This window comes from Sycon ciliatum, chromosome 10 (genome assembly GCF_964019385.1).
Source record: "Sycon ciliatum chromosome 10, ocSycCili1.1, whole genome shotgun sequence".
NCBI classification, from domain to species: Eukaryota; Metazoa; Porifera; class Calcarea; order Leucosolenida; family Sycettidae; genus Sycon; species Sycon ciliatum.
In genome coordinates, this window is record NC_088652.1 from 14,006,109 (window position 1) to 14,029,461 (window position 23,353).

General features: G+C 46.4%; 1 protein-coding gene across 1 annotated transcript in view; it reads right to left on the reverse strand.

Annotated features, from left to right (window-relative positions):
• The window catches only part of LOC135826671 (uncharacterized), a 49,546-nt gene that overhangs the window by 21,810 nt on the left and 4,383 nt on the right, over window positions 1-23,353 (reverse strand). The window contains exons 4-5 of the mRNA XM_065339272.1: window positions 22,109-22,207; window positions 18,785-18,859 (exon numbers count right to left, since the gene is read on the reverse strand). Of these exons, the coding sequence (XP_065195344.1) occupies window positions 18,785-18,859; window positions 22,109-22,207 (174 nt within the window). The remainder of the gene's footprint in view (window positions 1-18,784; window positions 18,860-22,108; window positions 22,208-23,353) is intronic.

Sequence of the window (23,353 nt, forward strand, 5' to 3'; positions counted from 1 at the left end):
AGCTAGGAGCACTGCACACTTACCATTTGTCGCAATATATGATAAGAAAGAGGCGGCGCTTGACGCACCGCCTCAGGTGCTGGAACAGGGGTATTACCCCTGTCAGCTCCACACCGCAGTGGCAAGTGAACGCCATACTGTAAATGTAATGATACTGAAGTGAAGGTGTGAACCGCAAAGCAAGGCCTTTACCTTCTTCCTGTCGAATTCGCTCCCCAGCTGCATACCGACATCACCCGCTAAAATCCAATCATACCAAGTAATGCAAAGGTCATCACTTGACCTTTTGGACTTTTCAACTCTTATCCAAAACCACCAAGAGGAAAAAACCAGGATGAAGAAGACGTCAGTTGTAGAAGCGTTTGTGGAGGAGTTGTTACATTATTCTCAGTAAATAGATATGGCTGATACATTCGGCGTAGACTTGGACGACCGGTCGTGGTCTCTCACCACGGGTCCTTTACTAATAGAAAGATGGACGCCAATAAGAACTGTTGTGGAGTTGGCAGATCAAAACGCGCAGCAAGAAATTTGGCACGTCGATGGTAGACTCCATCGGGAGGACGGACCAGCTCTTGTTGATTGTAGGGGAGTGTCCGCCTGGTGCTATGGAGGTCGCCTTCATCGCGTTAATGAACCGGCTTGGATAGGACGGGGTAGCATAGAGTACTACCTCAACGGCGCCCGTCATAGAGCCGGCGGTCCTGCAGTCAGTTATTATGACGCCACATGCGGTATTCTACGGTGGTATCACCACGGAAGACTCCACAGGTATGATGGCCCTGCAGTGGAAACATTTTCAGACCTTGGTGAAGACTCTGAGGGGTTCTACCGACACCGCGAAGAGTGGTATTGGAATGGCGTCAGACAAAGGATCGGCGACGGCCCTGCTCTGACGGAGAGATTTGATGGCGCCTATTTGCTGGAAGCCTGGTATGTCCAAGGGCGTCTACACAGAGTAGACGGACCAGCCAGGATCACTCGGAGTGATGATGGTATCACCATCCAGTGGTATTATCACGACCGGCTCCACAGGGAGAATGCGCCAGCCGTGATACGCAGGGAAGGTAACAACCGTGTACGGGAGTGGTACCGATACAACCTTCGGCATAGGGAAGATGGGCCTGCTTTCATCTCTCAGGAGGAGGGTATCTATCAGTGGTACCTCAACGGGGTGTATTGCGGTGACCACCATCAAGACCAGGCAATACACCCCATGGAGCTGTAGTACATCAATATAGTGCCTACTAAGGTAGACTCGTCAGCAATAAGTCATGAGCCCATTTGTGTGATTTGTCAGGATACCCTGGACCGTCCTCTATCCAAGTTGGAGTGTGGTCATGAATTTCACTTCCACTGTATCAAGGAGTGGATCAGTTCTGCCCCCAGCCCAACTTGCCCGACCTGCCGCTACTCCATGACTGCTGAGGACTTGGTTGAGTTCTTGTAGTAATACATGACACAGTTGCATGTAGGCGACTACGAATGACCAGTCATGTGTTACAGATGGACACGGACACGCCACCCTAAGTAGCCATGAGCGGCTATTTGGACAAGGACAACAAAGCACCTCGTGGGCGGCCAAGGTTGACACTAGCCACAAGTCTGGTCGCTCAGTTGAATAAGCTGGGTGTGCCCATGAAGACCATGGAAGACCTTTCCAGGTGCCGGCAACATGCAGAGGACAAGACAGACTGGAAGAAACTGTGCAGCTCGACACTCGAGGACAAATCAGTATCAGCAGCTACTACACCTTGCTGATGATGCTCACAAGACAGAAGTGGGAAAAAACACTGAATTTCTTTATTTAGTGCTCAACTACGCGAAATGTGTTTTATTATTATTATACATGTTCAACTGTACACAGACTGGCTGACTGCCATTCTCTACCACACATTACCGGACACTGTTGTGGTTGTCGTCGTTATCGTCGTCGTCATTGTTGATGTTGTTGTCGGTTGTTGTCGTCGTTATCGTCGTCGTTGTTGATGTTGTTATTGGTTGTTGCTGTTGGTTGTTGTTGGTTGTTGTTGGTTGTTGTTGATGTTGTTGTCGGTTGTTGTCGTCGTTATCGTCGTCGTTGTTGATGTTGTTATTAGTTGTTGCTGTCGGTTGTTGGTTGTTATTGGTTGTTGCTGTCGGTTGTTGGTTGTTATTGTTGATTGTTGTCGGTTGTTGTTGGCTGTTGGATGTTGTTGTCGGTTGTTGTCGGTTGTTGTTGGTTATTGTTGGTTGTTGTTGGTTGTTGTTGGGCGTTGTTGGTTGTTGTCGGTTGTTGTCAGGTGTTGTTGGTTGTTGTTGGTTGTTGTTGTCGGTTGTTGTCGGTTGTTGGGTGTTGTTGTCGGTTGTTGGGTGTTGTTGTCGGTTGTTGGGTGTTGTTGTCGGTTGTTGGGTGTTGTTGTTGGTTGGTGTTGGTTGGTGTTGGCTGTTGTTGGTTGTTGTCGGTTGTTGTCCATTGTTGTTGGTTGTTGTTGGTTGTTGTTGGCTGTTGTTGGTTGTTGTTGTTTGTTGTTGTCGGTTGTTGGTTGTTGTTGTGTGTTGTTGTTGGTTGTAGTTGGTTGTTGTCAGTTGTTGTTGGTTGTTGGATGTTGTTGTTGGTTGTTGTTGGCTGTTGTTGGTTGTTGTTGGTTGTTGTTGTTTGTTGTTGTCGGTTGTTGGTTGTTGTTGTTTGTTGTTGTTGTTGGCTGTAGTTGGTTGTTGTCAGTTGTTGTTAGTTGTTGTCGGTTGTTGTCGGTTGTTGTCGGTTGTTGTCGGTTGTTGTCGGTTGTTGTCGGTTGTTGTTGGCTGTTGTTGGTTGTTTTTGGTTGTTGTTGGTTGTTGTCGGTTGTTGTCGGTTGTTGTGTTTTAATCGTTATTTTGTTCATTATCCAGGAGGATGTTGCTATGATCCAGTACCATTTTTTCGCATATATGAGACAAGTTTGTGTAACGTTAGTGTGACGTGGGGTATGCTGATTGGATGTGAGGTGGTGAGAGTATGCTGATTGGCCGATAACAATTAGTGGAAGGGATAAAGTAATGCGCTGCTTGTGCAGCGTAACCAAACACATGGTCTGTGGGAAACACCCTAGTAAAATAAATGAAATAATAATAACATGAATCGCCACCGGCACTTGAGAGACTCGAGCCCCGCCACCTTGTTCAAATCGGACTTGGTAGCTTCATACTGGAACATAATCTTCTTCTTTTTGAGGTATGACCGTACAAAACGCGCTTGGATTTTTTCATTTTTTTTTTATTTTTTTATTTTTTTATTTTTTTCATTGCAACTTTTTTAGCAGATAGCAACTTTTTTAGCAGACTCGTGAAACAACGGTGAATCTGAAACGAATAAATGGTCCATGTCAAAGGCATGACGAGTCTCGAAGTCTTCACATTCATGATGGAACCTTGTCATGATTGACGCATTCCTTGATGGTGCGCACATGAAATCACCCTGGCTCATCTTTTCCAACTCCATTCTTTTCACATCCTGCAACCCATACCCTACTAGTATCAGTGGGGATGCTAGAATCAGAAGAGGCAAGGCAGCACTCTTCCGTGGATGTATTACTCGACACAACACCACCCATACTTGTTTTCTAGAAGTTTTGACTATAATGATATATTGCAGCAGGAAGTAGTATACAGTCAAATAGGATAGGATAAAAATGAATGATCAACTGTCTGATAAAGAATGCAGTTCATTAAAGACTTATTGGAAGGTCTCTACCAGCTGATCGTCATGTTGGACGGCGACACTGCATAATGATATGAAGCTCTCAGTTAGCTGTTTCAGTTCCGTGGTAGAAAGTGTCATGTGTGCGTCCAGAGAACGATGAAAACATCTTGGGTCCACGTTGATGCAGACGATTGGAGCAACAGCAAGACGTACCTTCAACGCTTGCTCGTCAATGTCGAGGGAGACTGCCCCGGGGTAGATGAAAACATCTTGTTCCACATCCAGTTCGAACCAGCTGGTCGGGACTAGCTTGCTTTCACCGTTGATGTACACCCGACATTGACCGTAGGACGAACGTGATGGGTAGAAGTTGGTCTTGATCTTCTCCACACGTCCTCTTCGGAGAGTGTCACGGAGCGATGGACAAGTCTTGATCAAGTTCGTAATGATGAACTCAGTGGACTCATTCAGTTCGATGTAAACCTGTCCTTGAGCATCTTTGCGAGCTGTTGCCGTACTATTACAGGCTGGTAGAGCTCCTGAAGGGAAGTACATCTTATAACCAGGCTTGTAGAAGGATCTACCTGATGACTTGTAGGACAGTTGCATGTCCTCCTGAAACCCATCTACCACAATCTCTTTGTGGAGCTTGGTAGGAGCAGGTGACACATAGCGACGCTTAGCCGGTACTGCCTTCGAAGAGAGCACAACTTGAGGAGGGTCAGCAGGAAGAGCGGAATTCTTCCTCACCCGCCGCTCGTATAGGTTATCCATCTTCCAGGAAGCGAAGGGAGAACAACTCATCAGCACTGTATTCGATGAACGAATGACTCGACTACAGGACAACCACCCGTATTTATACAAGGCAGAGACGGAGGCGGGTTGAAGTGATAAAATATGTGTCAGCTAGGTCAACCAATCACCATCAAGCCCGCCAAAAACATTGGACCACTCAGCATTGAGCCCACCAAAAACATTTGACCAACCAGAATCAAACCCGCCAAAAGCATTTTGTCCAATCAGCGGCATGCCCACCAAAATCATATCTCATCTTAAAGATTCCTTACATGATACCGCCACTTTAGTGAACTGATACAGTATGGAAATAAGATCAGAGTCAAACGTGTGCAAGTTCTGAATCACGTGATCAAGTGAATAGGTTTCCCAACAATAGGCATCAATCAATGATGCCATAAGAGATGTATCAGATGGAGATAAAATCAGCAAATTCGTACGCAACGTGGACAGTTGAGAAGAAGACACCATCCTGGTCGACTCCATGAGATGCAGTACATATAGGAGTGGAAAATGCTGAGGAAGAGGTTTCATGATTCGACTGAACCTCAACCATGATACATTGCTACGAGGTAAGTAGGAACGCAGTTTACGTAGAACATCCACATTCGTATCGTATACTATGCAGGATAATGCTATAGCATAGTTTATACTCTTGTACAAACAGGATTTTTTCATCGCAAGTATCTGCTCCCGAAGAGTGTGTACGCAAAGCTGATCGGATAAGAGTTCAGTTTTCGAAAGAAAATGCAAAAGATGACGATCCACACCGCTTAACCGCTCATGTACCGCGTAAGGCTTCTTCATCAAACTACATCTCCTATGCACATCATCTTCAGGGAAGTAAATCACCGCCATGACAAGTCCACACGAAGAACACACGTATCTTCCTTCATGTAAAACATGATCAAGATGTTGACACTGTTTTTCCTCCCCGTATTGCTCTTTTTCTTCTTCTTCATCATCCTTCTCATGAAGTCTCCTTTCACGTACATAAGCAGGTAAGATCTTAAATTCAGAATCCATCTTCACTCCTCACCAACATCCTCATTATGACACTATATCCAGCATGATATCTACTTTATATAACCAATCCTATCCAGGGCAATTATCAGGTACAACCATTGGGGTAGAGGACCTCATACCCTCTCCAACACGTCGGAGAGGGTATGAGGTCCTCTACCCCAATGGTTGTACCTGATAATTGCCCTGGATAGGATTGGTTATATAAAGTAGATATCATGCTGGATATAGTGTCATAATGAGGATGTTGGTGAGGAGTGAAGATGGATTCTGAATTTAAGATCTTACCTGCTTATGTACGTGAAAGGAGACTTCATGAGAAGGATGAAGAAGAAGAAGAAAAAGAGCAATACGGGGAGGAAAAACAGTGTCAACATCTTGATCATGTTTTACATGAAGGAAGATACGTGTGTTCTTCGTGTGGACTTGTCATGGCGGTGATTTACTTCCCTGAAGATGATGTGCATAGGAGATGTAGTTTGATGAAGAAGCCTTACGCGGTACATGAGCGGTTAAGCGGTGTGGATCGTCACCTTTTGCATTTTCTTTCGAAAACTGAACTCTTATCCGATCAGCTTTGCGTACACACTCTTCGGGAGCAGATACTTGTGATGAAAAAATCCTGTTTGTACAAGAGTATAAACTATGCTATAGCATTATCCTGCATAGTATACGATACGAATGTGGATGTACTACGTAAACTGCGTTCCTACTTACCTCGTAGCAATGTATCATGGTTGAGGTTCAGTCGAATCATGAAACCTCTTCCTCAGCATTTTCCACTCCTATATGTACTGCATCTCATGGAGTCGACCAGGATGGTGTCTTCTTCTCAACTGTCCACGTTGCGTACGAATTTGCTGATTTTATCTCCATCTGATACATCTCTTATGGCATCATTGATTGATGCCTATTGTTGGGAAACCTATTCACTTGATCACGTGATTCAGAACTTGCACACGTTTGACTCTGATCTTATTTCCATACTGTATCAGTTCACTAAAGTGGCGGTATCATGTAAGGAATCTTTAAGATGAGATATGATTTTGGTGGGCATGCCGCTGATTGGACAAAATGCTTTTGGCGGGTTTGATTCTGGTTGGTCAAATGTTTTTGGTGGGCTCAATGCTGAGTGGTCCAATGTTTTTGGCGGGCTTGATGGTGATTGGTTGACCTAGCTGACACATATTTTATCACTTCCACCCGCCTCCGTCTCTGCCTTGTATAAATACGGGTGGTTGTCCTGTAGTCGAGTCATTCGTTCATCGAATACAGTGCTGATGAGTTGTTCTCCCTTCGCTTCCTGGAAGATGGATAACCTATACGAGCGGCGGGTGAGGAAGAATTCCGCTCTTCCTGCTGACCCTCCTCAAGTTGTGCTCTCTTCGAAGGCAGTACCGGCTAAGCGTCGCTATGTGTCACCTGCTCCTACCAAGCTCCACAAAGAGATTGTGGTAGATGGGTTTCAGGAGGACATGCAACTGTCCTACAAGTCATCAGGTAGATCCTTCTACAAGCCTGGTTATAAGATGTACTTCCCTTCAGGAGCTCTACCAGCCTGTAATAGTACGGCAACAGCTCGCAAAGATGCTCAAGGACAGGTTTACATCGAACTGAATGAGTCCACTGAGTTCATCATTACGAACTTGATCAAGACTTGTCCATCGCTCCGTGACACTCTCCGAAGAGGACGTGTGGAGAAGATCAAGACCAACTTCTACCCATCACGTTCGTCCTACGGTCAATGTCGGGTGTACATCAACGGTGAAAGCAAGCTAGTCCCGACCAGCTGGTTCGAACTGGATGTGGAACAAGATGTTTTCATCTACCCCGGGGCAGTCTCCCTCGACATTGACGAGCAAGCGTTGAAGGTACGTCTTGCTGTTGCTCCAATCGTCTGCATCAACGTGGACCCAAGATGTTTTCATCGTTCTCTGGACGCACACATGACACTTTCTACCACGGAACTGAAACAGCTAACTGAGAGCTTCATATCATTATGCAGTGTCGCCGTCCAACATGACGATCAGCTGGTAGAGACCTTCCAATAAGTCTTTAATGAACTGCATTCTTTATCAGACAGTTGATCATTCATTTTTATCCTATCCTATTTGACTGTATACTACTTCCTGCTGCAATATATCATTATAGTCAAAACTTCTAGAAAACAAGTATGGGTGGTGTTGTGTCGAGTAATACATCCACGGAAGAGTGCTGCCTTGCCTCTTCTGATTCTAGCATCCCCACTGATACTAGTAGGGTATGGGTTGCAGGATGTGAAAAGAATGGAGTTGGAAAAGATGAGCCAGGGTGATTTCATGTGCGCACCATCAAGGAATGCGTCAATCATGACAAGGTTCCATCATGAATGTGAAGACTTCGAGACTCGTCATGCCTTTGACATGGACCATTTATTCGTTTCAGATTCACCGTTGTTTCACGAGTCTGCTAAAAAAGTTGCTATCTGCTAAAAAAGTTGCAATGAAAAAAATAAAAAAATAAAAAAATAAAAAAAAAAATGAAAAAATCCAAGCGCGTTTTGTACGGTCATACCTCAAAAAGAAGAAGATTATGTTCCAGTATGAAGCTACCAAGTCCGATTTGAACAAGGTGGCGGGGCTCGAGTCTCTCAAGTGCCGGTGGCGATTCATGTTATTATTATTTCATTTATTTTACTAGGGTGTTTCCCACAGACCATGTGTTTGGTTACGCTGCACAAGCAGCGCATTACTTTATCCCTTCCACTAATTGTTATCGGCCAATCAGCATACTCTCACCACCTCACATCCAATCAGCATACCCCACGTCACACTAACGTTACACAAACTTGTCTCATATATGCGAAAAAATGGTACTGGATCATAGCAACATCCTCCTGGATAATGAACAAAATAACGATTAAAACACAACAACCGACAACAACCGACAACAACCAACAACAACCAAAAACAACCAACAACAGCCAACAACAACCGACAACAACCGACAACAACCGACAACAACCGACAACAACCGACAACAACCGACAACAACTAACAACAACTGACAACAACCAACTACAGCCAACAACAACAACAAACAACAACAACCAACAACCGACAACAACAAACAACAACAACCAACAACAACCAACAACAGCCAACAACAACCAACAACAACATCCAACAACCAACAACAACTGACAACAACCAACTACAACCAACAACAACACACAACAACAACCAACAACCGACAACAACAAACAACAACAACCAACAACAGCCAACAACAACCAACAACAACCAACAACAATGGACAACAACCGACAACAACCAACAACAGCCAACACCAACCAACACCAACCAACAACAACACCCAACAACCGACAACAACACCCAACAACCGACAACAACACCCAACAACCGACAACAACACCCAACAACCGACAACAACCGACAACAACAACCAACAACAACCAACAACACCTGACAACAACCGACAACAACCAACAACGCCCAACAACAACCAACAACAACCAACAATAACCAACAACAACCGACAACAACCGACAACAACATCCAACAGCCAACAACAACCGACAACAATCAACAATAACAACCAACAACCGACAGCAACAACCAATAACAACCAACAACCGACAGCAACAACTAATAACAACATCAACAACGACGACGATAACGACGACAACAACCGACAACAACATCAACAACAACCAACAACAACCAACAACAACCAACAGCAACAACCAATAACAACATCAACAACGACGACGATAACGACGACAACAACCGACAACAACATCAACAATGACGACGACGATAACGACGACAACCACAACAGTGTCCGGTAATGTGTGGTAGAGAATGGCAGTCAGCCAGTCTGTGTACAGTTGAACATGTATAATAATAATAAAACACATTTCGCGTAGTTGAGCACTAAATAAAGAAATTCAGTGTTTTTTCCCACTTCTGTCTTGTGAGCATCATCAGCAAGGTGTAGTAGCTGCTGATACTGATTTGTCCTCGAGTGTCGAGCTGCACAGTTTCTTCCAGTCTGTCTTGTCCTCTGCATGTTGCCGGCACCTGGAAAGGTCTTCCATGGTCTTCATGGGCACACCCAGCTTATTCAACTGAGCGACCAGACTTGTGGCTAGTGTCAACCTTGGCCGCCCACGAGGTGCTTTGTTGTCCTTGTCCAAATAGCCGCTCATGGCTACTTAGGGTGGCGTGTCCGTGTCCATCTGTAACACATGACTGGTCATTCGTAGTCGCCTACATGCAACTGTGTCATGTATTACTACAAGAACTCAACCAAGTCCTCAGCAGTCATGGAGTAGCGGCAGGTCGGGCAAGTTGGGCTGGGGGCAGAACTGATCCACTCCTTGATACAGTGGAAGTGAAATTCATGACCACACTCCAACTTGGATAGAGGACGGTCCAGGGTATCCTGACAAATCACACAAATGGGCTCATGACTTATTGCTGACGAGTCTACCTTAGTAGGCACTATATTGATGTACTACAGCTCCATGGGGTGTATTGCCTGGTCTTGATGGTGGTCACCGCAATACACCCCGTTGAGGTACCACTGATAGATACCCTCCTCCTGAGAGATGAAAGCAGGCCCATCTTCCCTATGCCGAAGGTTGTATCGGTACCACTCCCGTACACGGTTGTTACCTTCCCTGCGTATCACGGCTGGCGCATTCTCCCTGTGGAGCCGGTCGTGATAATACCACTGGATGGTGATACCATCATCACTCCGAGTGATCCTGGCTGGTCCGTCTACTCTGTGTAGACGCCCTTGGACATACCAGGCTTCCAGCAAATAGGCGCCATCAAATCTCTCCGTCAGAGCAGGGCCGTCGCCGATCCTTTGTCTGACGCCATTCCAATACCACTCTTCGCGGTGTCGGTAGAACCCCTCAGAGTCTTCACCAAGGTCTGAAAATGTTTCCACTGCAGGGCCATCATACCTGTGGAGTCTTCCGTGGTGATACCACCGTAGAATACCGCATGTGGCGTCATAATAACTGACTGCAGGACCGCCGGCTCTATGACGGGCGCCGTTGAGGTAGTACTCTATGCTACCCCGTCCTATCCAAGCCGGTTCATTAACGCGATGAAGGCGACCTCCATAGCACCAGGCGGACACTCCCCTACAATCAACAAGAGCTGGTCCGTCCTCCCGATGGAGTCTACCATCGACGTGCCAAATTTCTTGCTGCGCGTTTTGATCTGCCAACTCCACAACAGTTCTTATTGGCGTCCATCTTTCTATTAGTAAAGGACCCGTGGTGAGAGACCACGACCGGTCGTCCAAGTCTACGCCGAATGTATCAGCCATATCTATTTACTGAGAATAATGTAACAACTCCTCCACAAACGCTTCTACAACTGACGTCTTCTTCATCCTGGTTTTTTCCTCTTGGTGGTTTTGGATAAGAGTTGAAAAGTCCAAAAGGTCAAGTGATGACCTTTGCATTACTTGGTATGATTGGATTTTAGCGGGTGATGTCGGTATGCAGCTGGGGAGCGAATTCGACAGGAAGAAGGTAAAGGCCTTGCTTTGCGGTTCACACCTTCACTTCAGTATCATTACATTTACAGTATGGCGTTCACTTGCCACTGCGGTGTGGAGCTGACAGGGGTAATACCCCTGTTCCAGCACCTGAGGCGGTGCGTCAAGCGCCGCCTCTTTCTTATCATATATTGCGACAAATGGTAAGTGTGCAGTGCTCCTAGCTCTCTCCCCCAACAAAAGAGCTCTATGACACTGTGCTTTCTGCGGTTTCTTTCGTTTTTACAGTGGAGAAAGGCTGGTGGGAGGCCAGGCCGTGGCCGCACACCTGGCGGGTGCGGCCCATCGGGCCCGTTACTGGGAGGGCCGGCAAGTCGGGCTGCTGTTGCAGTCCGACTACCGGGACGCCATGGAGCGTATCCGGACCCTGTAAGTAAGCACTGCTCTATCTACATGTATACTTACCCCCCTCGTTATAGCGATACTTACTTGTTTCGTATCCTCTTGTCTTACCCTGCTTCCGTATTCGTGACACTAATAGTGTTTGTGTGCGCTCATGCTTGGTTTTACAGATGATGATGACGTATGTATGAAGGTCTGGAGCTAGCTGCCGTCTTCGGGATGTGCCATTTGTTTTCAAAATTATTTGCAAGTACTTGTAACAGGCGTAGTGTAGTAACTGTGTATGCAGTGTAGTAACAGTGTGTAGTGTTTTGTGATGGTCCTGAGCGGTCGTAATGTGTTTTGTGATGGTCCTGAGCGGTCGTAACGTGTTGGGCTACTGAAGTACACTGCATGAAGGGGTATGTGTGGGTGCTTCGACATATTCTCGTGCTTCCTAAACCCTAGATACGTGTATAGCACTATAACCTAGATGTGTGTGTGTGCGTGTGTGCGTGTGTGTGTCCGCGCATGCGTGCGTGTGCGTGCATTGTGTTCTCTTCTACAGACTCATCCAAGTCAATTATTTAAATAAAAGTGTATTATAGTAAACAGTATTGTGTTTTGTTATGGTGAATATGTGGGGAATGGTGGACATGCCTTAGTGTGACTGGATACCCGCGGGTTGTGACTCTTTGCTGGCCACTCTGGATTCTCCAGTATAGATTCGGTACAGTGCAGAGGGGATTTGTGGTGCGTAGCAACACTGCTTCACTGTGACACCCCTTCAATAATTGTTTTAATGCATGATACTCCGGGCGTAGCCGGTTGATTCTTACTGTATCCCGATCAAAATAGAAATATGCATCTAATGTACATGCATGGATAGTTGGCATTTCCCAAATCGGCCGGGCGAAAAATTCGCCGAAAACAGTGGTTTTGAAGAAATTACCCATCTTTTCGCCGAATGTTCAAAAATTCGCATGTTGAATTCCCCGAAAACCGATGTTTCAGTGCTTCAACAGAGTGTATGTAAATGTACATGACGTAATGGGAACGGTGACTTCAAGTACTACGTTGAGCCGAGTTCTGATCTTGGAGCTCAACGAGTGCATGGCACGTGAACTCACTTGTTTGCTGCACATCTACGAAGTGCGAATCAGGGAGTAGTATAATGACACGTGTACTAGTACACCTTGTGTTGCACTGCGTCTTTTCCACACGCATAGGACCACTGAAGGTCACACGCTCCGCGTGCGTATGCACGCATGCGCAATATGTCACTGCATGCAATGCACATCTACGATGTGCAAATCAGGGAATAGTACGTATTTTACTACTCCACGGTGCGAATGCACCGAACGTGCACAAGTGCACGTTCGCCACGGAAAAGAACCTTTATGGCACATTTATGGCATGGCAGGGGTCAAAGGTCAAACTCTGGGGGGTCCCGGGGCCAGACCCAGCACGACCAACACAGTGTGCCTTATTTGGCCCAAAGGTCAAAGGTCAAAAAGTGCACCAGAACCTGCCCCGCACTAACTACTGGTCTCGGTACTGCCGACATCCTCACTAAGCTCCACACCGAATGGTCGAAGACAGCCGGCCTTGGAGGAGCTGTCCGTGTACTTGCCATCGACATCGCCGGTGCCTTTGACTAAGTCGGTCACCCCGGTCTGCTGCACAAGGCTTCAGTTTCAGGGCTACATGGTCACCTCCATGGCTGGCTGTCCAGCTACCTTGGCGACCGTCGCCTCCAGGCGGTTGTAAGTGGCTAGCAGTCTTCAGCTCAACCTGTGCAGTCTGGTGTCCCGCAGGGCAGCATTCTCGGTCCCGCATTGTTTCTCCTCAACGTGAACGACTGTGAGGACCATTTACCTGCGGGCTCCGAACTTGCCACCTATGCGGATGACACGATGCTCTACCAGTGCCTGTCTGCCACATCCGACATTGCCGACTCCATAGTGCAGCTCCAAGCCGCCATGGCCAGCGTCGCTGAGTGGGGCGCAGACTGGAGAGTGACATTTGAGCCATCCAAGTCTCAGGCGATGACAATTGACCACCATAAGCCACCCCCAGCCATGCCACCACTACTGTTTGCAGGAGCTGCCATCCCGGAGGAGCGGGATATTAAGAGAGCATGTCTGAGAAAGCCAGAACATTATGTACAAGTCGATCTCTCAGATTTCGCTCAAATTTTGCAGGTAGGTTTGCTTTGGGGTGTAGATCGACATTCCAAAGCCCGCACAAAATCTTTTGAAGGAAACCATGAAATTGGTATACCCCTCAATATTGGCCCAATATTGGCATGATTTATGGGTCTACAAATGAGCCACGACACAGCGTACAAGAACAAGCTACGAACAAAACTTCATCAAGCCATCATTACCTCACCTTAGAAGAGTTCTTGGGGCAGCACTACTTAGCCACGCCAGCATCCAAGAAGACGAGGGCTATCATCCCTTGACGCCACACATGATCGTCTTGAAAATAGCCTAATTATAAGCGCTGATAAAACAGCGAGCTACGTCCTCAATTAGCAAACACTATACACCGGCAGATAGTAGAACACCTCTTCTAGCACTGAGGACATGTCCCCCATCATCCTTTTTGGGTTTGCTTGAAATAAACAATTTTGAATTTTTCCACTCGACCATTCTGGAATACGTCCAAACTCATACCTGCGCAGGAAAGCTCGCTTCTCCGCAACATCTAATCAGCAATTTCTACTCCAAAACCACTCCCAACGCTGCAGAACAAAGTGTATTGTTGACTCTGACAAGGAAAAGCAGCGGTGATCACTTGTCACTCCAAACGACCAGTCACTCCAAAAATTCAGTCACTTTTGCATCAACTGTGGCACCGAAAAATGTTGGTGGCGCAAGGAGAAGCTTGTCGTTTGGAGTGACAAGTGATCACCGCTGCTTTTCCTTTTCAGAGTCAACAATACACTTTGTTCTGCAGCGTTGGGAGTGGTATTGGAGTAGAAATTGCTGACTAGACGTCGCGGAGGGGCGAGCTTTCCTTCGCAGGTATGAGTTTGGACGTATTCCAGAATGGTCGAGTGGAAAAATTCAAAATTGTTTATTTAATTTTCAAGAAAACCCAAAAAGGATGATGGGGGACATGTCCTCAGTGCTAGAAGAGGTGTTCTACTATCTGCCGGTGTATAGTGTTTGCTAATTGACGACGTAGCTCGCTGTTTTACCAGCACTTGTAATTTGGCTATTTTCAAGACGATGATTTGTGGCGTCAAGGAATGATTGCCCTCGTCTTCTGGGATGCTGGCGTGGCTAAGTGGTGCTTCCCCAAGAACTCTTCTAAGGTGAGGTAATATTGGCTTGATGGAGTTTTGTTTGTAGCTTCTTCTTGTACGCTGTGCCGTGGCTCGTTTGTAGACCCATAAATCGTGCCAATATTGGGCCAATATTAAGGGGTATGCCAATTTCATGGTTCCCTTCAAAAGATTTTGAACGGGCTTTGGAATGTCGGTCTACACCCCAAAGCAAACCTACCTGCAAAATTTGAGCGAAATCTGAGAGATCGACTTGCACATTTGTTCTGGTTTTCTCAGACATGCTCTCTTAAGCTGCTTGGTGTCACTTTTGACACCTAGCTGTCCTTCTCAACGCACCTCCACTCCATTGCAACCAAAGCTGCTCAGCGGCTCCACTTCCTTGCCAAGGTTGCCCCCCTCCTAGACACCAGAGGTCGCACCACTGTGTACAAGGGGTTTGTCCGCCCTCTCATGGAGTACTGCTCCTTGGTGTGGATGGGCTCCAGTACCTCCCGCCTGGACAAGATGCAGCACAGGGCGCTAACGATCATTGGCCCAGGAGTTTGGCTTCCCAGCCTGGAGCACCGCAGAATGATTGCATCCCTGTCACTCCTCCTCAAGCTAACCTATCTGCCCCCCACAAATCCCCTTAGGGCCATTCTACCAGCTCCAGCCGACCCACGCCCTCCGTGCTGACCATCGACCAGGCTGGCTACTAAGATTGCTCAGCAACACCAGAACCAGCTAAAATCAACACTCCCGAAGCCTCCGCAATGGGTTCCCCGATTGCGCCATCCCAAGGTGAAACAGCCTGCCAGGACATGTCTTGCAATCTGCACCGCACCCACAACAGCTGCGGTCCTTCAAGGAAAGATGCCATAAGTACCTGCTGCGCCTTGACTGGCAGAGAGCAACTGACGCTCTTTGACTTCCTTAGCTTAAGAGAGCATGTCTGAGAATACCAAAGTATGTGTGCAAGTGGATCTCTCCGATTTCGCTCAAAATTTGCAGGTAGGTTCCCTTTGGGGTGTGGATCGATTGTGCAAAGCCCTTGAAAAATCTTTCTGAAGGGAACCTTGAAATTTGCGTACCCCTCAAAAATGGCCAAAATATCACATTATTTATGGGTCTAGAAACGAGTCACGCCACAGCGTATACGAACAAGCTATGAACAAAACTCCATCAAGCCAACATTGCCTCACCTTAGAAGAGTTCCTGGAGCAGTACCGCTTAGCCACGCCAGCATCCCAGAAGACGAGGTCCATCACCCCCTGACGCCACAAATGATCGTCTTGAAAATAGCCAATTTACAAGCGCTGGCAAAACAGCCAGCTACGTCCTCAATTGGCCAGAACTATACACCGGCAGATAGTAGAACACCTCTTCTAGCGCTGAGGACATGTCCCCCCATCTTCCTTTTGGGGTTTTCTTGAAATAAACTTTTTTGAATTTTTCCACTCGACCATGCTGAAATACGGCCAAAGTCATACCTGCGCAGGAAAGCTCGCCCCTCCACAACGTCTCCTAAGCAATTTCTACTCCAACACTACTCCCAAGGCCGCAGAACAAAGTGTAGTGTTGACTCTGACAAGGAAAAGCAGCGGTGATCACTTGTCACTCCAAACGACAAGCTTCTCCTTGCGCCACCAATAAATTTTTGTGCGACTGTTGATACAAAAGTGACTGAAGGCCTGAGCGCAGTTTTTGAATTTTATTCCAAGATGCACGGTCAGATCGCGTGCTCTGTGACGTATGATGTCGCTTCCTGCATCACGATACACGGCCATCGATCGCGAATGTGCCTGGAACGCTACTCGGAACAGATCATGATGGCAGAGGTAAGATGAGCTTCATTTCCTGCTTGAACTGCTGAGAACCCCCACAAACTGTCCCAGGAGTGTTGCAATGGCAGCAAGCCGTTGAAATATGCCCCGTACAGCATGGAGAGTTATTCGTCTTTCACACTTACCTCCTGCAATCCCGAACATAGTTCAACAGTAAAAGTGCCTTGTTTTCATGTCGATGCTCGACAAAAGCGGCTAGCTCGGTCTCTTTGTGTTGACTGGCACGCGAGCAGCACTGGCTGCACGCACTTGTCGCGTGAACTGCATGAGAGATTTCTTACGTCATAAAAAATGTGATTTCATCATCATACTGCCGTGGCTGGCTCAACGCCCTTGTCTCAGGGGATTCTGTCCCTGCATTAGCTATGCTTGTCACATGCTATGAGATTGTGTCTAATAATAATAATAAAATAATATTATCACTCCCTTAGTATTGACTCACATAGATTTTTGCCATACCTAAGCAGTCAAATATTCCTGCATATTTCACTCCTTAGGGCTATATTGACTGCTTATATTTGACTGCTGAGGGGCTGCGCAGTTGAACGGTGCCTAGTGCAGCAGAGTCAGTGCATGAGTAGGCCGTGGTACAACGGTTGTGCAATCATAAAACCGGGATTCATGAGGTTATCGTTCTGGAATTTGAAATACGGACTGTTTGTCGTGATAAATCTAATATTGACTTCGTAGTTGGTCAGTATAAGAAATAAAACCTCGTAAAAGACCTCGGCTTCGCCTCGGTCTTTTACTCGGCTTTTATTTCCTATATTGACCTCGTACTCAGTCAATATTAGATACATATCACTGGTCTTCGACCTACATGGTCAGGGAAAGTCCCGGTTCGTAGGCCTACAACACGGTCAGCGTGTTCTTGAGCGCAGTAACAACACAAGTGTGATCCCTTCCAGACCAACGAGCGTTCAAGGCGAGTAACAAGCGCACTTGACAAAGGTGACTCTGAAATCTCGTGAGCCGTGGGCCACGCGACCTGGCATTCTTGCGTCAGAAGGCACGTGATTTCACTGTGCATCTTGCAATAAAATTCAAAAACTGCGCTCAGGCCTTCAGTCACTTTTGCATCAACAGTCGCACAAAAATTTATTGGTGGCGCAAGGAGAAGCTTGTCGTTTGGAGTGACAAGTGATCATTGTTCATAGCTTGTTCGTATACGCTGTGGCGTGACTCGTTTCTAGACCCATAAATAATGTGATATTTCGGCCATTTTTGAGGGGTATGCAAATTTCAAGGTTCCCTTCAGAAACTTTTTCAAGGGCTTTGCACAATCGATCCACACCCCAAAGGGAACCTACTTGCAAATTTTGAGCGAAATCGGAGAGATCCACTTGCACACATACTTTGGTATTCTCAGACATGCTCTCTTAAGTTCTGATTGACCCCATCTCACTATCCAACATATCTTTTATCTTTATCCCTCTGCAGTGGATGTGTGGGCGCTAATAGTGGGCGCTGCACTTCCGTATACATGCCTTGCTCTCGTCTTGTTTTTCTCTCTCTCTCTCTCTTATGTCCTTCTCTATTTTTCTTGGCGCGCTTTGTCTGTGCAGACGCCGAAACCACCAAGGTCGGCTGAGCAGCAGGGCCCCGCCACCACTTTCCGCATTCATTCGGGAGCATAGTGGACTTAGGAAACACACACACACACACATACACACACACACACACACATACATACACACACACACACACACACACACACACACACACACACACATACACACACACACGCACACACACACACACATACACACACACACAAACACACACACACACACACATACACACACACACACAAACACACACACACACACAAACACACACACACACACACACACATACACACACACACAAACACACACACACACACACACACATACACACACACAAACACACACACACACAAACACACACATACAAGTACACTGATAACTGTAACACACCACGTAACATGTATATGCCTGTCACAAGAGAAGCACGCAAATCTGCAAATGTTTGCGCTTCCCTTCTCCTCATTGGACTTTCCTAACCTGTGCATTTCACCTTGAAATGTTCTTCGTTTTTCGCTTTGGAGATGTGTCAGATCTAGGTGTCAGGGCGTTGAATGTCTCAGTATCCTGTCAATTTTGTGCTTTGTCACATCTTCTAACTGATTTTTTATTTGATCCGGTTACATCGGTTGGCTCGTTACACACAAGTTGTACCAATCTGTCTTTCCTCTCATCCATGAGCAAATAGTTAGAAATCCTAAGGAATGACATTTCTAACCTTAGCCAAATCCAATATTTGCATTCGTTCCTTCTCTTCAGCTAGTCTCTTGACTTTCTCCACGATCTCCTTGGCCTGGATTGGAAACACAGTATCAATAATTATTTGTATAGCAATACACTCTTCACTGTCATCAGTTTCACAAGTCGCAATAACAATCACATAGCAAAAAAAACACACAGAAAAGCACCGGCCACTTTACTTGTTACACCGTATGTAACAGTTTTCCCCTGTTCTCTATAACTTTACACTCCCTCGCACCTCATGCGTCTTACGCCTGTCTATTAGCACCTTCATTGGCGCCATTGCCACATGTATACTATCACATTTTGCATATAACTGGTCGAGGCACGCTCAACCAGGCCTCTTACTTTTCAAGTTTGATTAAACCTGTTACACTGGTAGCAGAGGATGGTTACTACTCTGCTTTTGGCAGGTGTTCTGGTCGCTCTGCTTACGCTCCTCGTACTCGTCGTTCGGCTGATAAACGATATCAAGACCGCTCAGCGCGTTAGCCAAGGTTTTGTACTTCTGAAGTGGAACAATGTCATTACCAGATTCATCCAACAAATAATGTTCAGGCTCCCAAGTGGCATCAGAGTAGCCTTGCCACTTGACTAGGTACTGAAGCTGATTCTGCCGGCGGCGGTGACTGAGAATGTTCTCCACCACATAGCGGGCATGACCATCAAGGTCCGTGATAGGCGTAGGCGTAGGCTGTCTCCTATTAGGAATAGCGTTCTTCTCGTAGGCACGGAGTGCCGACACATTAAATACCGGGTGACAGCGGCTGGTATGAGGCAACTTGAGCTTGTAGGCATTCGGGCCGACCACATGGGTTATAGGAAAGGGGCCAAACCACTTGGGGCGTAATTTATGGGATGGTCGGTCCCGAGCTTCAGGAGTCAGGAGGAAATCCCGGTAGACCATTACCAAATCTCCCACCTTCAGCTTTCCCTCGACCCTTGTCCGATCTGCATAGAAGGCCTGACGAGCTTGAGCTGCCACTAACGCATCTTGTGAGATCTTGACCGCGTCTTGTCTTGCTTGCAACCAATCAGCTGAATCTCTGCCTCCCTGAATAGGGTTGAGGAAGTCGGGTGGCGCTCTGGGATTTAGACCGTAATTTAAGAAGAACAGGTTATGCATTCCAAAGAGTAGCAAACTCCGACTCGCCCTGCTTCAAGAATACCATGACTGTGTGACTGCGGGGCATCCCGGTCGAGATCGCACCTATTTCAGACTCGCTAGATATTTCTATTGGCCCAGAATGGGACTGGATGTAAAGGCGTTTGTCAAGTCATGTGACGTCTGCCAACGAGTTAAAGGCGGCCAGCTAAAAACTGGTCTCTTGCAGAATTTACCAGTGCCCAGTCAGCCGTGGGCGGATTTCTCGATGGATTTTATCATGGGTTTGCCTAGGACCGATACAGGTCATGATGCTATATATGTATTTGTAGACCGCTTGACAAAGTGTGTACATTTAGCACCTACTTCCTCTACTATTGACGCTAAAGGAAGTGCTGATCTGTATATTCAACATGTATTTCGACTTCATGGTTTGAGTTCTAGTATTGTATGTGATCGTGATCCAAGATTTACGGCAGCATTTTTTCAGGAATTGTTTGATCGCTTAGGAACGAAACTAGCATTTAGTACTGCCAATCACCCTCAGACAGATGGCCTAACTGAACGAGTAAACAGAATAGTAGAGGATGTGCTGAGGGCTTTTGTAAATCATAAACAAGATAACTGGGATATGCTCCTACCTCTCTGTGAGTTTTCTATCAACAGCGCTACTCAATCATCTACAGGAAACACACCGTTCTTCTTAAATTACGGTCTAAATCCCAGAGCGCCACCCGACTTCCTCAACCCTATTCAGGGAGGCAGAGATTCAGCTGATTGGTTGCAAGCAAGACAAGACGCGGTCAAGATCTCACAAGATGCGTTAGTGGCAGCTCAAGCTCGTCAGGCCTTCTATGCAGATCGGACAAGGGTCGAGGGAAAGCTGAAGGTGGGAGATTTGGTAATGGTCTACCGGGATTTCCTCCTGACTCCTGAAGCTCGGGACCGACCATCCCATAAATTACGCCCCAAGTGGTTTGGCCCCTTTCCTATAACCCATGTGGTCGGCCCGAATGCCTACAAGCTCAAGTTGCCTCATACCAGCCGCTGTCACCCGGTATTTAATGTGTCGGCACTCCGTGCCTACGAGAAGAACGCTATTCCTAATAGGAGACAGCCTACGCCTACGCCTATCACGGACCTTGATGGTCATGCCCGCTATGTGGTGGAGAACATTCTCAGTCACCGCCGCCGGCAGAATCAGCTTCAGTACCTAGTCAAGTGGCAAGGCTACTCTGATGCCACTTGGGAGCCTGAACTTTATTTGTTGGATGAATCTGGTAATGACATTGTTCCACTTCAGAAGTACAAAACCTTGGCTTCTGCCCGCTGAGTTTTGCAGTTGAACTTCTAGTTTCACCTTACACATTTGTTGAGCTTATTACACTTTATTTGCATGGAGTTTCAGTCGTCTTATTGTGTTACTTCAGTGCGAAGCCTTTTTTCGTCTCGCACGTGTTTGCGCTTATTGTACTCTATTCCACTTGAGCATTTGGGTTATAAGCTCCTTCCTCTCCATAGGAGGGGGATGATGTAACAGTTTTCCCCTGTTCTCTATAACTTTACACTCCCTCGCACCTCATGCGTCTTACGCCTGTCTATTAGCACCTTCATTGGCGCCATTGCCACATGTATACTATCACATTTTGCATATAACTGGTCGAGGCACGCTCAACCAGGCCTCTTACTTTTCAAGTTTGATTAAACCTGTTACACCGTAAATAGCAGCGGTGCACAGTAAGACATGATAGACCTTTCAGACAACTCTCAATATTTAACATGATACACAAAAGAAGTGGATTGAAGTGAAGAGTAAAAAAGAGATGCACTGTACACGATGATGATACCCAATACACCTTGAAGTAGACAGTGAGGAAATAGACTAGAGAAGAACGCATGCTATGTTTGTCTTACGCATTTAATCTGCAGAAAGTACTCTTTCATCATATTCAAACCGATTTCAATGGAGATCGTCCAGGTTATCCAACCTTATGTGCAGCTACGTGTTTCAGGAGCAACACTCATATCATACTGATAGTGACTTGTCCATGTGAGGGATGAGGGGTGAGGGGTGAGGGGTGAGGGGGGGGGGGGAGTGATTCGAGACCAAGTCTTTTCACAGGAACCAAAAATATCTTCACAGACAAAGCTGGTAGACCTATCCTTAACACACAACATACTTTTCACAACACTTACCTCATCATATGCAAGCGTAGCCCAGGTGACGTCTAGCAAGTAGGGTACACAGCCTACATCCCCAAAGTACACTGCTTGACCAAGAGGAGAATACCCATCCTACACAGCCATAGCATCCATAGCAGCAACAACAAAACCAACAAACGGATATCACGAGCACCAGTACTCTACTGGAATCGACGGCAATTGTCATATCGTGGAAAGGCTGGATGTGATGCGGCCAACATCAAGTATCCCTTTCCCATATCTCTGAAGGCAATGTTGCCATCTATGACCAGACCAATTGGCAATAATTCTTATTGTGTTCTCATGCTCTACAATTACGTTCATCATAATGTTGTGCTGTGTTTTCAAAAATAATTCTAACCGTGTTTTACACAGAGATATACTTGAGAGTCTTGTCCCATAGAAAAATTGCTCTGTCTGGATAAGCGCTGCAAGCCGCTTGATGAACTGGAAGATTATGACACCCCCACCCCAGGAACTCGTCTAAGGTGAGGCAACGTTAACTTGATGGACTTTGTCCATAACTTGTTTGTGTACGCTTTCCTGTGGCTCTTCTGTAGATCCGTAAATCATGTGAAGTTTCGGCCATTGCTTGCTACCAGTGTGGGTGGCTAAAACAGAGTTGATCTGGTGTAAGCCTCAAGACCACCATTCATTACAAAGAGTTAATCAAACACACAAACACACACACACACACGCACAAATGCACAAAAACACACACTTACATACATACACACACACACACACACACACACACACACACACACACACACACACACACACACACACACATGCACATACCGTATTTTACCGGTTGTAAGTCGACCCCGGTTATAAGTCGACCCCCGTATCTGGAGGTCTCAATTCTGCGTTTTAAAGTTTTCACCCAACGAAGCATTACTAACCACTCCCTGCTACTAACACATCAACAAATCAGGTAATCATTCCTTATTGGAGGGCATACCGTCCCAATCCTTGAAAAATTGCAATAAACTGGCAAAAATGTGTACACATGGTGCACTCGTGCATGCAGTGCAGGTCATTTTTTGTAAGATACTGATCGTTCCCGGTTATAAGTCGAATCCCTGTTTTAAGTCGACCCCCACCCTTTCTCCTTCTATTTTTAGTCGTAAAAGGTCGACTTACAACCGGAAAAATACGGTATGCACAAAAAAACACACTTACATACACACACACACACAAACAAACACACACTCACACTCACACACAGACACACAC